The sequence below is a fragment of the Mustela lutreola genome, chromosome 6, assembly GCF_030435805.1.
Source record: "Mustela lutreola isolate mMusLut2 chromosome 6, mMusLut2.pri, whole genome shotgun sequence".
In the NCBI taxonomy this organism is placed as follows: domain Eukaryota; kingdom Metazoa; phylum Chordata; class Mammalia; order Carnivora; family Mustelidae; genus Mustela; species Mustela lutreola.
This window is the reverse complement of record NC_081295.1, coordinates 40,114,846-40,135,003: the sequence shown is the minus strand read 5'-3', so window position 1 is coordinate 40,135,003 and position 20,158 is coordinate 40,114,846. Positions and strand designations below refer to the sequence as shown.

General features: G+C 35.3%; 1 protein-coding gene across 3 annotated transcripts in view; it reads right to left on the bottom strand.

Annotated features, from left to right (window-relative positions):
* Positions 1-8,483: 8,483 nt before the first annotated feature.
* The window catches only part of MAP3K7 (mitogen-activated protein kinase kinase kinase 7), a 76,162-nt gene continuing 64,487 nt past the window's right edge, over positions 8,484-20,158 (bottom strand). For 2 of the 3 annotated variants that reach the window (XM_059177062.1, XM_059177063.1), the window contains 4 exons: positions 19,496-19,601; positions 14,951-15,012; positions 13,724-13,839; positions 8,484-11,569 (listed from right to left, as the gene is read on the bottom strand). In XM_059177062.1, coding sequence (XP_059033045.1) covers positions 11,389-11,569; positions 13,724-13,839; positions 14,951-15,012; positions 19,496-19,601 — 465 coding nt within the window. In that variant the 3' untranslated portion in view covers positions 8,484-11,388. The remainder of the gene's footprint in view (positions 11,570-13,723; positions 13,840-14,950; positions 15,013-19,495; positions 19,602-20,158) is intronic. The other variant, XR_009354543.1, reaches the window with a different exon arrangement.

The window sequence follows — 20,158 nt, the reverse complement described above, 5'->3', positions numbered from 1 at the left end:
ATGTGTGAAAGGATGAGAGAAATAGATAAAGGGGATTAGGAGTACACCTATCTTGATGAGTGCTGAGAAATATACAGAGCTGTTCTATCAGGGTACACCTGAAACTAATATATAACACTGTGTATATCAATGTAACAGTGTAACATTACACTGTATGTTAATTACACTTGAATAAAGACTACTAAAAAATAATTTCATAGGAAAGAACAAAAAGGTTTTCCTTTGACAAATATGATTAGGAAAATGAAAAAGGCAAGCCACAGACTGGGAGAAACCATTCACAGCACAAATGTCGGACGTAAAACTGCAACAAGAGTATATGTAAATCTCACAACTCAATATTACGAGAAATAACCCATTAAAAAATGGACAAAGGATTTTAACAGACACTATACAAAATAAATTATATGAAAGCCCAATATGCATATGCCAATATACTGAAAATCATTAGCTGTCAAGGAAATATTCAAATTGAAACTGCTGTAAGTTACCACTACACACCCATTAGGATGGCTAAAATGAAAAAAATTGAGCATACCAAATGTTGACAAGGATATGGAGCAACTGTAATTCTGATACTTCTCTAGTATTGCTGCTGGGAATGTAGAATCACATAGCTACTCTGGACAAGTTTGGCAGTTTCTTAATAAGTTAAATATATACCTACCATAAAACTCAGCTTTTCCACTTCCAAGTATTTACCCCAAAGAAATGAAAACACCTGTCTATGTGAAATCTTGTACACAAATGTTCATAGAAGCTTTATTTGTTAAGAGTCAAAAACTGGAAACCGCAAATATCCATCGGCAGTCGAGTTCATCGACAAACTGTGCTGCAACTATACAATGGGATCCTGCTGAAAAATAATAGAGGGTCAAACTACTTACATACGCAGCAAGCAATGTAGGTGAATATCAAAATCATGATGCTGAGTGAAAAACCAGTCAAAAGAGATTATATTCTATAGGTTAAATTCTAGAAAATGCCAAATAATTAGTTATAGAAAGCAGATTAATGGTTGTCTGGGAAATGGGGTGAGAAACATTATCAAGTGGTACGAGGACACTTTTGGAATTGGGGAGAGTCAGCATCCTGACTGTGGTGGTTTCACAGATGTATATGTCTTGCAAAACTTATCAAGTATGTGCAGTTTGTATGAAAATTACACATTAACTGTTGAGCATCTGTTTCTTAAGAACTTTAGAATCACTTGGTCCAATTCAAAACAAACCTACTTCCAACCCCACTGGGTTTCTGGCTGAAATTACAGTAAACAAATAACCTAAAATACATATAGGTACATAACAATTTCCATGATATTGTTTCTCATTTAGGAAAATGTTAAGTTCATATCTTGTTTTATACTATTTATTAAGGTTATAGTGTTCATCAGCCCTATATCCTGTTAAATGTTTTCTTTGGTATTTTATAGTATTATCGCCATTTTCAGTTGGAGTAAAAGAAAATCTCCAATAACAATCTGATTGTTATTATTTATCGAAAAAATCCTAATTTTTAAAAAAGATTTTATTTACTAATTCGACAGAGATCACAAGTAGGCAGAGAGAGAGAGAGAGAGAGAGAGAGAGAGAGGGAGAGGAAGCAGGCTCCCTGCTAAGCAGATAGCCCAATGTGGGGCTCAATCCCAGGACTCTGGGATTATGACCTGAGCCGAAGGCAGAGGCTTTAAACCACTGAGCCACCCAGGCACCCCAGAAAAAAAAAATTTTGACATGTATTAGATATAGTCATTCTAGCAAATTCTCTTTTAGAATTTAAGTAGTCTTGGGGGCTTTCTATATAATTTTAAATTCTGCAAGTAAAGATAATCTTGTTTCCTCATTAAAGTGTTTGTATTTATTATTCTGTTTTGGGGTCTTTTTATCAGCTAGAACTTTAAAAAAATGTTGAAAGACAGTGCACCTGTGCTTTGTTTCAGATTTTAATTAAAATGTTTCAGATTTAGTGAAAATGATTATCATTTAACTATTTAATATGCTGTTGATTTAGATCTGTGATCTTCATCAAGTTTGGGAAATTCCATTTTAGTTTTTTTATTTGTAAATTTCCCAACTGTCCTTTAGGCATCTATTAATAGAACTGCACATTTTATTTATGTATATAATGAATTACACTAATAAGATTTTTTTAAAGTGTTGCATTTTTGTTATAAACACTACTTCATGTGTCAATCTTTCAATATTTTCAAGCACTCAATTCGGACAGATATATATTATCAACTGTAGAACTCTATCACACTGTCAGCTTTAAAAGTTATTTTACCAGCAAAATGGATTTGGAAGTAGCAGAGGAATTGTAGTTCAGAACATGTAAGCTATAGGAAACCATAACCAAGTCAGATTGAAGGACAGGAACAGTACTTTATATAGAGAAAAGGAATTAGTTGGGAGGAACTCTTTTGAACCAAAGTCTATGGGGGGAAAAGAAGAGCTCAGGGTGGTGACAGTTTCTCATTGGCTGAATTGTGGTATTTTCTTATTGGTTGGGCTAGTTGCTGGGCTTGGAGAAATTTTTTCTTCCTTCTGTTGGAGTAGTCAAGGAGGTTTCTTTCTATTGGGAGTATAAGGTATGTCTCTTCCTGTTGGGGTCTGCATTGGTGATGAGCATGAAAACTCCCCCTTCTGGCTTCTTGACTCCATTCTATTTTACTTTTTTAAGATTTGTTTTTAAGTAATCTCTACACCCAACATGGGGCTTGAACTCACAATCCTGATAGTGAGAGTTACATACTGCACCGAGCCTGCCAGTGTCCCTTCCATTTTAAAAGAGGTTTCCTTTACTCAGTTTCACAATACTTTTTAATGGACATAAAATATTACCTGGTGTAGATTCTACTATAACTTACTTAACACGGATTAATGGCTATTTAGACTGCTTTTTAAAACCTCAATGCTGGGATGCCTAGGTGGTTCAGTCGATTGAGCATCTGACTCTTGGTTTTAGCTCTGGTCATGATCTTGGAGTCCTAGGAACGAGCTCTGCATCCAGTCCCACTTCGGGCTCTGCACTCAGCTGGGAGTCTGCTTGTCCCTCTCCCTCTGCTCCTTCCCTTGCTCTCTTGCAAATAAATACTTAAAACAACTCAATGCTGTGATAAACATAATTATCTAACAGTGTAACTCTAAAATGATTCTTCACTTTTTTTTTTTTTTTAAAGATTTTTATCTATCTGACAGTGAGAGAGAGCACAAATAGGCAGAATGGCAGGTGAGAGAGAAGAAGCAGGCTCCCTGCTAAGCAGAGAGCCCAATGCAGGGCTCAATCCCAGGATGCTGGGATCATGAGCTGAGCTGAAGGCAGACACTTAACTGACAGCCACCCAGGCACCCATCACCTTTACTTTCTATACTTTCTCCATAGCGATGGAATGGTAGAAAAGACAAAGCTCGTATATTTAAAACTTTTTGAATTTCTGATGTTCAGGTATCATTCCTTGTACAGAAAGGAAGTTTTCTCCCCCAGGCTCTACTTTCCTAAAGCCCTTCTCAGTTGCCCTTTTATAGTTTTTGAAGTTCTAGCTCTGCATCTTTCCTCATCTTATCCTTACCTCCATGTTTCTGTGTTTTATGAACCTCAGGGATATGGTAGATTTTATTTTTCACTGACTCATTCATGATTCTGACTCCAATTACAATGTGTGGGTGTTTTCCCTCCATACCAAGCCATTCGACACCAGCTGGGTATCCTATAATTCAACTTAATTCTGACACTGTCTACTCAGATACAGAATGAGATCCCACAGGTTAAGGGTTCAGTCCTGTAAGACTACCTCCTGTCCCCATTTCTAGCACCAATTCCAAGTCCAGGTTGTCATCTGTGCTTCTGACCTGACTGCCTATGTAAGTCAGAAGTCCCAAAATTATCTTCCTTGGAATGGATTAATTTCCTGGAGTGGCTCACAGACCTTGGGAGAAACATTTTACTTAATATGTCACCAGTTTGTTATAAAAGAATACGACCTGGGAATAGCCGGATGGAAGAGATGCACAGGGCAAGCAAGGTACTGGAAATGGTAGTTTCCATGCCTTCCATGTGCATCACTTTCCTCCAATCTTCATGTGTTTACCAACCCAGGAGCAATCTGAACCTTGTTCTTTTGGGGTTTTTATAGCAGCTCCATTACACAGGCATGACCAATTGGTGACTGAATTCCATCTCCAGTCCTTCTTTCCTCCCTGAAGTTTGGCAGAGGGGAATGAAAGAAAGTTCATACCTTCTAACCAGGTAGTTGGCCCCCCTGGCAACCAACTTCCATCCCCACCTAGGGGCTTTCCCAAAAATCATTTCATTAACAAAGTGAGACGTCTTTATTGTTCTCATCAGCTAAGAAATTCCAGCTGTGTGCCAGGAACAAGAAGGGATAGATTTCTAACTATACATCACAATCTCACACTCCTCCTCTTAGCTTTCACAACACTAGATGGGTTAGAATCTAGTAAATTTACAATGGCAATACCCCTTCTATCTGCTCTATGGTGTGGGTAATTCTATAATCTGTCAGTGTAACAGAATCATTTTGGGAACTGGAAAAAAAAGTTTATTTCCCTGAATAAATAGCCTGTCATTGTGAAGCCAAATTTCAGAGGCTGGGGTCCGTAGAATGTATATTAAGAATAAGGAACAATTTAGAGCCATTAAAATTTTTTTTTTTTTTTTTTACTCCTCTTGTTGAGACTGAGCTTCATCCTCACCAAAATCCATAGGAGAACCTTTGGAATCCCCTCCCTTTGGGTCAACCCCTACCTGCAAGGATCCAGGTTGGGGCCAGTGGTGGAAGGGAAGTTCCTACCCCTGTGGGACTCATGCAAGGACTCCCGTGGTTGAGTGGTGGAGACTACCTGTCCTCCAAATCTTTTTGATCCTTCACTGGAAACTGAATTCCTACCTTCTAGTTAGGCATATGGCTGTCCATTTACACGGACTTCTTCAGCCTCCCTGCAAGTAGGGTAAATTCATGTGACAACGTTCTGGCAAACAGATGAGAGCCTAAGTAACTATACCTTCGCTGCTCTTGCCCTTTCTGCCTCCTCTATTGGCTAGGAGGCAGATGAGCAAAACTATATTATTTTAGACTTTTGCTGTGAGAAAGGAAAAAACTGCTATCTTGTTTAAGCTATTATTTTGGGCAGCAGCCAAACTTATGTCCTTATGAATCACAGTACATGGAGCACAGAGACTGGAGTTTTCGGATATGACTGCAAAATGGAAGAAATACTCATCTTAGGCCAAGGAACTTATATCATTTCAACTGTCCTGTACGTAAAATGTGGAATCATGAATGGGGAGACAGAATTATGTAGTCGGACATGAGTTTTAGTATGAATTTTTAAGTAACACTGCTGTCCAGCAATGTACTAGTATATACTAGCCCAAATGTACTGAAATATTGCTTGTAAGCATATAGATTATCAATTTCATATGTAGCTTAGAGAATAAAGACATGTTTCCAATCCTCAAAGAAACAATGTCTGTTAAAAGGTTCTCATGGAAGACACAAAAGAAACAAGAGTGGTATCGGATTTTTGCCAAGTAATATGCTCACATTTTAGATGGATGCTAGGTAGTATCTTTGTAGGAAACAGATTAAAAGTCAACAAGGCATGTGAAGTAATACTACCATTTTTTCTTCAACCATAAAAAGTTATACCCGTTTTCAGGTTTCTTCAGTCTCTAATTTGAATTTAGTAAATTTATCAATGTTTAATGTAGTTTCTCCTATAATAACTAAAGAAGAGGTGTCCACCAGAAGAAACAAAAAACAAGTCTGAGAAGGAACTGCATTTTGTATATTTTGTTTTTCAGAAGATAAACATCCAGCATTTGTTCAGTGATTTCTGGCGTATTCAAAGCAATTATCCTGATGCCATATGGCATCTACGAGAGATCACTGACCACTAAATTACAGGATAAAAAATGCATTTCGTTACTTGGAAATATAAAAGCACCATGGAGGTGCCTGGGTGGCTCAGATTGTTAAAAGCGTCTGCCTTGGGCTTGGGTCAGGATCCCAGGGTCCTGGGGCTGAGCCCTACAGTGGGTTCCCTGCTCAGTGCTTCTCTTTCTCTTTCTCCCTCTGCCCCTCCTCACCTTCCCCCTTCTCATGCACTTTCTCTCTCAAATAATAAAACCTTTAAAAAAGCACCACAAGACTCAGATAAAGTTAAATAAGCATTTGATTCTTAAAAAGACTTCACTGAAAAAACTGACAGGAAGGACAGTTCATTTCACAAACTGTTTTGGTGGGACCTCATGGCAGTAGGGATGAGAAATTGAGAGCAGTTACTAATTTCTGATGGAAAAGGAACACAGGCCCTGGCAGTAAGCAATACATGAGCTACCAGTGTAATCTTATTTATTTCTATGGGCACCACTATAGCAGACAGGACCACCAACAGCATCGGTAGAAGACACCCATATCAAATACTATATACAGAAGACTGTTTTGTTATTCAAAATAGAGTTTCCCAGGTTTCTTAGTAGCAAAACAGCAGCCACAATCTAAATGAAAATGGAAGGAGTAACTTTTAAGAAGTTACACTGATCAACTGTATTTGCTGAAAACTACCATGAACCTACTAATAGGCTGCTACTGTCCACATCTGTGTTGCATTTCTAACACCTAAAAGCAGAGAGAAACAGGCTGACTTTAACAAACAAACCAAGGGATTTTGTAAGCAAAGTATTAGGGTTCTGAAAATGTAAAAATAAAGTGATCTGGAATGTTGCAGAAGATAACACGATACAATCAAGCTAGCTACAATGGATGCATCGAAAGTCTCTTCAAACATGCGTTTTCTCTTGAAGACTGATAGTGAAAAGTTCTCAAGTATCGCTAAGAATGGTTTAATTAAAATTTCCTGTGAAAGGCATTAAAACAACTATTCAAGAGGGGAAAAAAAAGCTTAAAAAGTAAAGAGTACATATTGAGTGATTTTATTGTTTACAATGGTAGAAAATGCAAACAAATTTTTATTGTTGGAAAGCACTGTGCCTGAGGCCTGAAGTAAAGGGACGGAAGGACCATAAAGGGGAATGGAAGACCTTGGGGAGGGGGGATGGAAATGTTCATTATGTATTTTGTTTGTTGGACGGTTTCCTGAGTGTATGAGCATGTCAAAACTCAGTTAACTGCATTGCACATCATTATATGGATGCAGTTTCTTATATAAAAATTATATCCCAATTAAAAAAAAAAGAACAAAAAAGCAAAAACAGAAATACAAAAACAAACCAAAAATGAAAAAGCCTGAAGCCTTTCCTGAGAGTGGAGAACAAGTCTTCTTTCTAGACCAAGCCTCACAATATCATTTCTATTCCCATTTTTAGCATGTCATTCAGCTGAGGGGAGTGGACGAGTGAAGGCGCCCCACTCACTGAATAAATGAATGTGAAAGCTGAAGCATTCAGCAAGTTTTAAATTATAGTACGGCAGAATGGTTTGGAGCACAGACTTGTTTTAAAAGATACGTGTGGGGCGCCTGGGTGGCTCAGTGGTTAAGCCGCTGCCTTCGGCTCAGGTCATGATCTCAGGGTCCTGGGATCGAGTCCCGCATCGGGCTCCCTGCTCAGCAGGGAGCCTGCTTCCTCCTCTCTCTCTCTCTGCCTGCCTCTCTGCCTACTTGTGATTTCTCTCTGTCAAATAAATAAATAAAATCTAAAAAAAAAAAAAAAAAAAAAAAAAAAAAAAAAAAAAAAAAAAAAGATACGTGTGGGTCTCGGTGTTGGCTTTGTTGTGATCTATAGAGTGGTCACAAAGCCTCTGTGCCTACAAGTGACCTCTTCTCTTCCCCCACATTGTTTGCATTTCTCATGCTCTTCTTCGCATCATGGGATGGTGGCCACAGCGTCTCCTTGCACGAGATTCTGCCTAAAACAGATGATGGGGGAAATGGAGACTCAGGCAAAAGTCTTAACCTTTAGCAGCCTAATTTTCCATCTGGGAAATGAGAGTATGATCTAACTACCATGTGACTAAAGAGAACATGTAACTGGGCATTAGCCACAGGAGCTTCACTTATAACAGGTGCTCAATAAATATTTGTTAAAGGAATGAGTGAATGATGCATGAGCTGATTTACTAAAATGAAGGTCGAGTCTGTAAAAGTTTATGTGTGCATTATGTGATGGCTGGGAGACTAGGAAGTTGATAATGGAATGGAATACTTAATGTAAGGTAGATAACCTAGAGGAAATCAGTTTTCTAATGAGAAGAATCACTCAGTAATGCATATGCCATATTGTACTTTATATAAATCATGATTTAATGAAATTGTGAAGAGTACCCATTTAACAAAAGATGTCACTGGCCAGTGACTTACCCTCTCAAAAATCATGATTACGTTACAATTGTGTTGAGTATTTTAAGAGTACTTACTTTTCAGTTTTTATTTAATTTCATGTAAGGTAAAACACTCCTATAGCTCATTTGCTGATATAAACCATTAACCATTTTTATAAACAAGTTTAGAATAACAATCTGAATTTTATTACAAACAAAAATAAATCTAAAAAGCTTCCTTCAAGTATACAGTATACACAAGGATTTCTGCATTACACTGTTTCACATAAAATGTTCTGAATGACAGAAGTAGAACTTCCTACCATTTGAAGAGAGAAGTTCACTGCTGAAAGCCACATACTTACAGAAAGAAAAGAGCATCACAGGCAAGGCCTGTGATCTCTGGCTACAAGCAGGAGCTGAAACTAGGAACACAGAAGACACTTGGGAGAAAAAAACCACATTAAGTACTCGAAAATGGTTCAGCAAAAAGTCAAACAACTGTAAACAACTTTTAAGCAAATCTCTTCATGCGGTGCTGCTCTAAGTAAATAATGTTAAATGATTTTCATTCTACTTAGTTATTTTTAATGCCGAGGAGTGTCTCTCTCTCTAGACTTTGTTTTCTTTCCCTTGAGGGAAAAAATGAAATGTAATTAGGGATTGTTTGTGAATTTCTTACATGAGGGCCTTTAAGCCACTTGCTTGTCTGTTCACTATTTCTACCCAAAAATGAGAGTTAGAATAAAAAGTGAAATTTTTTTATAAGTAAAACATTTGGCTCCTGTTAAAATCTGTTTGAAGGTCTGACGGTAAGGATGCTGGATAAAACTGGCTATAGATTTTGATTACCCCTGCTGCCCTTTTCTCCCATCAAGGATAATCAGGACTTAAAAGGTATGAGCTTTGCAACACAACTACTTTAAAACCAAGCAGGCTGAAGTACACTCAGCGTCTAGGAGAATCACATTGTGAGAATGAAGGAACTTACTGTAAACAAACAAGCAAGAGTTCAATAGCCTTTTTTTTTTTTTTTGGCATTTGGCACCATGACTTAACACTACTGTTTTCTTCCATTTTCCTATTTGAGATTTTCATAAAGTGATTACATGTAATAATAATAAATTTTCCCTTTAAGTATGTAATACATAGCAAAAACACATTAATGACTAGAAATAAAATCTGAAATCTATAATGCTAAATCTTAATGGAAAGGTTAAGCATTGGCATCCACACTTGAGTATCTCATGCTCTGAGATAATCAGAAAAGTCTCTGAACACTGATTAGATCCCTTTTGGTGGAGTGACACATACATTATCACAAGCAGCAATGCTATGAATGGGTTGTACTTTTCCTTACTCTACAGTTCTTTTCTATGTCAATTTTATTTTACTATTGATGTGTTGAGACAGTATACTTTTAGTTAGGTAATCAAATTGTTTTGGAATGACAGCCCTTTCTTTTATTTAAATAAAGTAATGGTAGACATTAATTTACTGGAAACTTTCTGAGAACAGATTTTGAGGAAGCTAAAAATGACACAGTTTAGTACAAACTGTCTTTTACCTTTATTGCTTGTATACACAGGAATACATTATAAAACTCAGAGGAGAAAAAAATAACAGAAGAAAAAGTTACCTGCTTTAGCATTTTTAAGAATAGTTTTGATAACTTCTTAGATCAACTTGCTTATCTGAAACAGAGCAAAACTACAATACAATCATGATGTAATTCTAATAATCACAGCAATTATGCTTTCATTTTTAATTTTCTCTTCATAAAACATTAATGCTATAAAAACGAGATTGATGACATCCTTGTTTAAAAGACACCTTGTACTGGTATCAAAATGTGATTTATTTTAATACCAACTGAAAAAAATAGAGCTTATATAGTCTATTATTTCAATGAATTTATTACCTTTATTTTCAAAGTTGGTAGCAAAGTTATTGTTAACAATATAAATTTTCTCTTTATAAGTGTTGAAATTCCCTTAAAAGTGTTGAAAGGCAGCAGGCATTCTAGGATGGGCTTGCAAGGAAAATCAATTACTCCAATGCTGATAAATAGTATACTTCATGAATTTATATTTATTTCTTTAATTTCCTTACTAACTTCTCCTGATTTGCCAGTTTTTTTACTCTTTTGGTATCATAAAAGAAATCTAAGCCCAAGCCTTTTAGCTGGAGCAATTATTTCCATTTTCAATTATTTCTCTTTAGTTTTTCAAATATAAACTAAAACAATCCAATAATCATTGCAGGAAGGAATGATCATTTAAGCTGGATCGTGTTCATTTACCTTTTAATTTCATTTAAGAGATATTACTATTAGAGTGATAAAATCTTTACAGTTTCAACACACATACACTCAATCACAAAATTAAAATCTTTATATCTTAAAAAAAAGGTTCCATTTTGTTCAATGTATCATAATCAGATTTGAGTCCAATGAAATACGTTTTCATTAAATACAGCAACCACCACTTACCTTTAAATATTTTATGGATGGAACTAAGTTCAGTACTGATTGAAGGATGCTGGCATCAGAGCCCTCACTTGCAACTATCCTTAAATGTTCTGCATTTCTATAATGTACCACCGATTATTCTAGATTTATAATACCCTGTCTTTAACTTGGTATATACCATCTTTTGGAAAAAAATTGTTTTCTGAGATGAGATACAAGAACAAAATCATTCTTGAGGTTCCACCTCGAAAAAAAGATGATGTTTGCACATAGCAGCTAGTTTGATACCCCCTGTTTTTGTTAGGCTAGCCTTCACACAATGAGCATGCATATACAGCCATGGTTCACTGCATCTGTTTTGAAGTTGAGAACTGCTGCTTATTCAAGTCACAGATGCCCCCATGTTATGCAAGGAGACAGTGGAATTGCATGTCCACCATAAGAAAAAGAAAATCAACGATGAAACAAAATGCAGCAAATACAGGCAGTTGGCATTCAGAACACGCCCCAAAGCTAATACTCATGAATTGTCATTATAAGGGCTTTTCTTTTCCTAAAAAAAAAAAAAAAAAAAAAAAGTCTTTCTTTGCATATTTTAAAATTTAAAGGTCCCAGAGAATCATGAAGTGCCTTGTCGTTTTTGCTGCTGACTTCTGATGACCTCTAGTTGTTTTTTGCATTGCTGGTAGTAAGTAGAAAGGCTTTTGTTTTCATCTAAAAGCTTTTTATGTTCCTGTACCAGACGAGATGTATTTTGCTGGTCCTTTTCATCCTGGTCCAGTTCTGCAACTAGTTCTTGCCTGAAAACAAATACCACACAATAAAATATTGTATGTGATAGAAAAATTCATACTAATAACTCATGAGCTCGACTTTTTAGGACTTTTATTCTGGGTTGATCATTATGCATCTTAGGTATACTTATCAAATACACTTGTGGACTAGAATAAAAACTATTACCCACTAGTCTGTGTACCCATAGAAACACCATAATCCTTTTGTAAGTAACTGTACTTAGACAAGAAGTGAGTGCAGATAAAATGGTATAAAACAACTTTTAAATACTAGTTTCCTGACCACAGGAAAATAACATGTTTTATCATTCACATTCCAATTTTACACTCATGAACTTTTATTCATGCTTTGAAGTTAGTTTTATTTAACTACAGTACAAAGTGGGGACTCATATAACATGTGCAAGCTAATTAAAATAGATGCTACCAACTTAGAATCTATTTCCTATTTTAAAAGTGAGAACAATACGAAGTACCACTTTCAAATGAGTTAACTCACTTTTACGAACATTTTCAGGAAAGACCATTAGACACTTTTATAGCCTGATAAAACTTTGGGAGATGTTCAATATTAACTCCTAAAGTGAAGTTCCTGGATACAAATGAATAATTAATGAAAAGCCTTTAGATGGTTTTCTTATAATATTTCTCATTTAAAGTATTTAAAATTTATTAAAACTGTCACAATTTTCACACTCCCTTAATCCATCATTTATGTCACAATTTTCACACTCCCTTAATACATCATTTATTTTTTCTAGCACACAACTAATTCCTCCTTCAAATGAACAAAGTATAGATTAAATATGCGAAAGAAAGTTTTTTGTTTTTTTTTTTTAAAACATGAAGTGTCAACAATTCTACAATTAGCAGACTCTAGTATTTATTTGCTGTATATCCTTTAAGGTATTGAGCTGAAATAATTTTAACAGTAAAAGCTCGTTTTTCTTGGGGGGGGTAGTACAAACAAAACTTTCCACAAATTACTTCAGGAAGCAAGAAATTTTCATTTATTTAGGTTAAAATTAACAGAGGGAATCCTATTACCATGTGTACATATAGTTGCCTTGATTTTGTACTACAGCACTTCATTTCAGTTTCCACAATAATTAAGCTTCAGAGGTATAAAATTTCATGGGATCATGCTTAAGAAAACTGAAGTTTTTGTTTTGTTTTTTAGAATTTCAAATAAAGGACCATGAAAACGGGTATTCTTAAAAAAGGGAGGAGGAAGGCAGACTCTTTATAAACTCTCAGAAAAACACGTGAGTATAAAACTCCCCAGAAAAACACTCACACGTATAAAATAAAGTAATTCTACTCTCTTAAAAATATACCTAGAAAGAATATATCTACAAAATACTTATTTATTTATTATTATTTTTTATGTTAACATATAACATATTACTTTCCCCAGGGGTACAGGTCTGTGAATCATTGGGCTTACATATTTCATAGTACTCACCACACACAGGTGAATATTAGTAAATCAAATTATTTTATCTATGTCTAAAGAAATAATAAATCTTTATAACTATAAATCTAAACAGCTTTTAGCTTTAAAATTCTTAGGACATAAGACATGTTTATATAACACCAGTTTATTTTCCTTAATTTTAATATAGTATATGTAGTCAAAAGGGATGAATTTTGCATAAAAAAAAAAAGAGCCAAAAGTTGCTTTAAACTTAAAGATGAACACATGTAAAACCTTCAAGTTGGAAATATAGTTGACCCTGGAACAACATGGGTCTGAACTACATGGATCCACTTACACATGGATTTTTGTACAGTACTGTAAATGTGTTTTTTTTTCCTTATGATTTCCTTAATAAAACTTTTTCTCTAGCTTACTTTATTCTAAAAATAAAGTACATAATACATATAACATAAAAAATATGTGTTAATTGACTGTTTATGTTATTGGTAAGGATTCTAGTCCACAGAAGGCCAATGACATTTTTGAGGAGTCAAAATTTACATGTGCATTTTTCAATGAGTAGGGGTTCAGCACCCCAACCCTCAAGCTGTTCAAGGGTCAACTCTATGCTTAACGATTAGTTCTAAAAATTACAGTTTTCATGTTTTCCAACAATATTTAACCTTAACATATTTTAAACTCAAAATACAAATGTGTTTTATTCATAAAAGATAACTTACTTTCTCTGTAATAACAATGCAATTTCTGTTTGAACTTTCATATATTCTTGTGCCATTTTACAATGCTGTTCAAACACTGCCATAGATTCTTTGGAGTTTGGGCACGGTGCTAGAGGCTAAAAATAAATCAGGACTCTTAAAACATAATTCAATCAAATTTCAATATCAAGCTGAGAGTTAAGACAGTAACTGTGATACGTTTTTATAGCACTAAAGCAGTTGTCTTTTAAAAATAAGTGTTAAACCATGGTCTAGAAAATTTCAGGGTCCTTTTGACAGAGTTAACTCAGAATATAAATTCACACTCGCTGTTTTAACACTTTTGTTGTTACAGAGAATCATGACCAGAGTATCATTGGCCTCTGGTTTTACATTTCAGGTTGTCAAACTGTATTATACCAAAAGAAGCTTCTAGCTCCCATACTCATGAGGAGACAGTTAAGTGTATTACTTAAATTCTCGGTCACTATGAATATGACAGTGTACCATGAAATGTATTAAGCAGAAATGAACTTATGTAAATTTTTATACTACAGCACTAAAATTAAAGAGCAAAAATTATATTTTTGATATTCTTAGCATTCTTTTTTTTTTTTTTTTTTTTTTTGAGAAAGTGAGAGAATCTCAAGCAGGCTCCGCACCCAGTGGAGAGCCTGACATGGGGCTCCACTTCATAACCCTGAGAACAGGACCTGAGCCAAAATCAAGAGTTGGATGCTTGCAGCGCCTGGGTGGCTCAGTCATTAAGCATCTGCCTTCAGTTCAGGAAATGATCCCAGGGATCAAGCCCCACATTTGGCTCTCTGCTCGTTGGGAAGCCTGTTTCTCCCTCTCCCACTCTCCCTGTTTGTGTTCCCTCTCTCACTGTGTCTCTCTCTGTCAAATAAATAAATAAAATCTTAAAGAAAAGAGAAAAAAAAAAGGAGTTGGGTGCTTAACTAACTGAGGAATTCAGGTGATCCCCCCCAACATTCTTGGTATTCTTAAACAAATATATGGAAATATTTAAAGACAACTGTTAATCTATGACCACCAATTTTAGATCTGATTAACTTAAATGGACAAACCATTTTAACTTGATTTTAGAAAGTTTAAGGAGGCCATCTAAAAGCATAAATAAATGAATATATGATGCCAGATATAAACAAAACTGTTCACTTTCTAGATAGACTATGTCTAAACTTCTAAGGAAAAAGTAAACATTTACTGAGAAAGTACTCTTTTTACCTGTAGTTGGTGATCCAGTGTAAGATAAGCCATTGGGATAGAGTTATCTGATCCATTGGTATCTGGAATTCAAGTATGTGTTTTATTTTCTATCATGAATAATTATAAGCAAAACACAAAAGAGCATGCATGAATATTAGCATTTTTTCCTAAAGTAAATAATACATTAAAGTTATTGTTGTTAATAACAAAGAGAGTCTATTTCTGAATTCTAAAGGTAAAAATGGAACATCCAATCACCAGATAATCAGAATGCAACCATACTCTAGCACAATTTAAGTTGGTTTTAAGTTGTGTAATGTTACAGGTCATAAGCCCTTGTTCAATTAAAAACAAAAACATCTACCCTTGAGACTAATACTACATTATATGTTAAACAACTTGAATTTAAATAAAATCCTGAAAGAAAACAAAAACAAAAACAGTGGTATGGGACCTTTATACTTTAAATTCAGTCTTCATTGACTCTACCTAGTCTAACCTCGTATCTCTTTCCTTGATCATGCTGTTTACTATAATGCTGTGTCAATTCCCTGAATATTAGCATTCTTTAATGGAAAAAGGTGGGGGAGACACATTCTCTTCCAGTGGAATATCTTAAATTTATATATATTCTAGTGTGAACTCCTTCCCACCTCTCCTAATGAGAATCGCTGCAGAAAATGTTAGAGGTTTCTGAGGGGAGTACACTGAACACAGGTGTAATGAATAGTAGGGAAACTGTAGCTCGAAGTCATGGGCGGGACAGTTAAATGGGTTAAATCAAACAACCTGTTGATTTTATCAAAGCATTTGAACAGACAGCTTTTATTTGTATTTCAAAAGAGGAATAAACTGTCCTGACAACTTGCATGAGTCACATGGGTTTAACGTTTATGCCTCCAGAAGCAGGCGGGGCAACTGTGAAGTAATATGGACTTTTTTATTTCAGAAGTAGCTGCTTTCCCACTGTTAGGAAAGAGTAAGTGAATTGTTCAAGGGCCTCTGGGTGGCTCAGTTGGTAAAGCGTCTGCTGTAAGCTCAGGTCATGACCCCAGGGTCCTGGAATTGAGCCCCACGTAGGGCTCTTTGCTCGGCGCGGAGAGCCTTGCTTCTCCCTCTCCCTCTCGTTCTACCTGTTTGTGGTCTGTCAAATCAATATATAAATAATCTTAAAAAAAGAAAGTGAACTGTTCAGCCCCTTTTCTAACAAGTGACTCCTTGAAAGAGTGGTACAGATAAATATAAGTTTGGGCTGAGAGCAAGGCATGGCATGCAATGCAATAAAAATCTAGGACAGTCTGATAGTTGGGTAACTTCAATAATTTATTACTGACTGATATTCTAGTTTTCTTTTTCAAAGCCACTGTGAATGTGCTTGCAAGTAACTCCAAAAGCTAAGCTAAATCAAATGATATAAGAAAATGCATGTAAGAAATACCATGCAATGCTAACACAGAGTAAGCTGTCAACACATGGTGGTGATGGTTACTATTACTGTTGTTATTATTGACACTAAATGGAGAATTAGGAAGGAAGGGCAGTTTTACATACTTAATTTTGTATTTCAGATCGAAAAATTAATGTTTTAAAAAAGTAATGTTTATTAAATACTGGAGTGCAATAAAGAGTGGATGGAGTACAGTACAGTACTAGTACAGTCTTACCTACCCTAAAGTCATATACTAACGTAAGTATTCTTCTGGAATGGCTAAATGAAAACTACATTTAACTTATTATCTCTCTCTTTCCCTACCCACAACAACAGTTTCGAACTATGCGCCCATGGAACACTACTTTCCGCAAAAATACAATTGATTAAAAGTTATTTCCCCCTGGGCTTTATAGGAAGAATTAAGTATCCTAAACTCGTTCAATATTTCTGTTCTTATTACTTTCTTAAATCTTTCATATTTGATATATCTTATCAAATAAGCACCCTGTCATCTGATATATATTTACTTTTTAAAAAATTTTTATTTTTTTAAAGATTTTATTTATTTGAGAGAGAGAGAGAGTGAGAAAGCACAAGAGAGCACAGAAGCCGCAGGATGGGGAGCAGCAAAGGGAGAAGGGGGCCAGTGCCGGGCTCCATCCCAGGATCCTGGAATCATGACCTGAGCTGAAGGCAGATGCTTAACTGAAAGAGCCACACAGGCGCCCCTCTGATACATATTTTAAAATTAAGTATATCAGTGTTTCACAGTATTCAGGGAATAGAAAAAAAAAATTCAAGGACTATTCTATTAACTTTTAAAACACTGAGCTTTGCACTGCAAATTTAGTAGTTTTTAAAACTACATAAAGCATGATGAGTTTTTTAAAATTTTTAATGTGTCAGTATTATGACTCTAATAAGATTGTAAGCAGTGGGCCATGTTTTACACTTCTAATCTTTACAAATAAGAAAAACTCTTCGGTGGGTTTTTCCTTCTCTGTGGCTCCCTCTACTGTGTCTAGCTATCTTTCTAACTGCTCTTGGGTATGTATGTCTTTCTTTATCCTCTGTATATTATAAATATAAATCCAAGAGCACTCATTGTATGCTATGATTATTAAATTGATATGCTTCTTATTTTTCTCTGAAAATGGATAGAAATCCCTCCTCTTTTAAATTAAAACTACTTAATTAATTAGGTTACTTAAACTTATGTATGCACTTCTAAATTTTTCCTGAATCAGGGAGACTTCAAAGAAAAAGGCTTTACCAATATCTCTTCCCTGTAATTTATTGTATTAGCTTGATTATCAGTACTTTTCTTAGAAACAATGCAAAGCTGAACATCATTAAATATAAGCCTAAACCAGTTTCAACTTCTAAAATTATATTCAAAATTATCTAAAATTATAACCACATACTTGCTGTATTTCAAAGGAAACACAAAATTCAGTTGAATTTTGGACCTAGATATGATTTCTAGCTATTGGTATTTTAGGTCCCAGAAAGGAAAAAAATGAGATTGGGTTTGAAAGGCTGGAAGAATATATGAAGTAGGAAAAAAAAAAAAAAAAACAGAAGTGAGAGGGACATAAGAGAATTTTTATTTTATTTCCATGAATTCACATTGGACTAGCATGGCTAGATTAGTCTAGGCTGAAGTCAGGAAGGAGGTCCTGCAAAATTTGAGCACTAGGTCTCAGCAAATGCTGTAATGTCAGGGCACGTACTCCCTCACCAAAGGGTTGAAGAATCAGGAAAGAGCTAACCTTACCTGAATGTTAATGATCAAATCTGTCAAGAGCATTTCCCTACCTACCTCTGAGAGAAAGCACACTGTGACAAATTCTGCATATGTGCTGAGTAGTGAACGTTCTGGACAATCCGGGGTTGGGCTTGCTAGGGGTGAAACTCAGAGGAGTTTTTTGCCACCACTAAATTTAAACTTACTAAAACTAGAGAGTACACCCCTGGCTAAACTTAGTTGTATCTTACATGAAAGAGAGAAAGCTACTCAGTAATTTTTTTAAATTAAATTATGAACTTGACTAAGCCATGCCAAATATCTATAAATACTTACAAGGAGTGTTTTAGTTTGTAAAGGGAGAAAGCTGACTTTTTAATTTCAATTTAATGGACACTATTAATAACACAGCTGATCTTAAATAAAATCACAAATGGTTTAATTATCCAAGGCCTAAGAGATCATCTTTCCCTCCTTGACATAATAACATATAAATAATAAATGTTTACAGAACCATACTGCTGAGTATTTATCAGGGAATTCTCTTAATGCTAAGGAAAGTTAATTCCACTGTGGCACATAACTTCCTGCTTGCCCATAATAAAACTATTCCATCATTAGATTTTAATACTAGTATTTTGACCAGTTAGTCATTCATTTTAGGGAGTTTTAGTATTATTATTACTATTTTTAAAAGATTTTATTTATTTATTTGACAGAGAGAGAGAGAGAGAGATCACAGGTAGGCAGGCAGAGAGAGGGGGGAAGGAGGCTCCCCGGGGAGCAGAGAGCCCAATGCAGAGCTCAATCCCAGGACCCTGAGATCCTGACCTGAGCCAAAGGCAGAGGCTTAACCCACTGAGCCACTCAGGTGCCACTAGGGAGTTTTAATTTAACAGGCTTTTTAAGGTCTAATTAACAGAAATTTATGTAACATTAATGGTCAGAAATTTTTTTTCTCACTGAAGTACATGGTATCTCGTGTCTTTAAGACAAAAGACTGAGACTAAGATGATTATTTTTATTCTATTGATTTTAGTTATTTAAATGATAATGGACTTTACTACTATCATCTGTAGAATGGATCAAAAATAGGAAAATCAGAGACTTAAGAATCAAGAACACAGTATCTTCCTCTGTAGAGGAACAAAATCATCTTTAATATAGATGGTTAGTATCTGGGGGGGAAATGCAGAAGGCGAGACAATCTATTTCAGTACTCAAAAACTCATCTTTAAGTTTATTGCTAAATATTTGATTTTATTAATATGAAAATCTACTCTGAAATGCCTGCCTTTTTAAAGATCAGTGTCATGACACAAATAAATGGAAACAAATATGATGAATTCAACTTTTAATTATAATGAGGAAATACACTGGTCACCTGTGGAATCATCAGGAGTCCATGGATGACTTCGAGTTGGCTTTTCTGAGGTTGGTCCTGAGGTAGTGATCATTCTGACGCTAGGACTGGATGACCTACTGCTTACCTATTGGAAGAAATGATAGGAGGAACAAAATGTGATTTTTATGTGAAAAAAAAAGAAGAGAAAATTTTTATTACAAAGCAAAGGACAGCCTTCCATTTCTATCACTAGAGGTCTTGAAATACTCTTGAAAAAAGTAAATAAATCCTCTAAGATTTTATACACACACACACACACACACACACACACACACACGTCTGTACATATGTATATACACAAATACAAAATTTATATGCACTCATGCATAATACCTCTTAAAAACTGATGAGCTTTCAAGAAAGTAAGAGAAATGCTCTGAGACCAGTAATAAAGCAGGATCAGGAGTCCAGTAAGTGCTTAAACTGTTAGCTCTGTGAATTTCAAATGAACACCAATGACCTAAAACTTTTGTTTTGACTATGTTCTGCACTCAGAGGAAAGGCATTAAGTCTTAGGCCTTTGTAGGATGGGAATAAGACTGGAGAACTGCTGTGCTTAAAGCTAAAACCCAAGAAAGACTTCAGTTTTGGGGAAAGAGTGAACTAGGAATAAAGGTCTACCCTACAAAAGCAGAGAGCAAA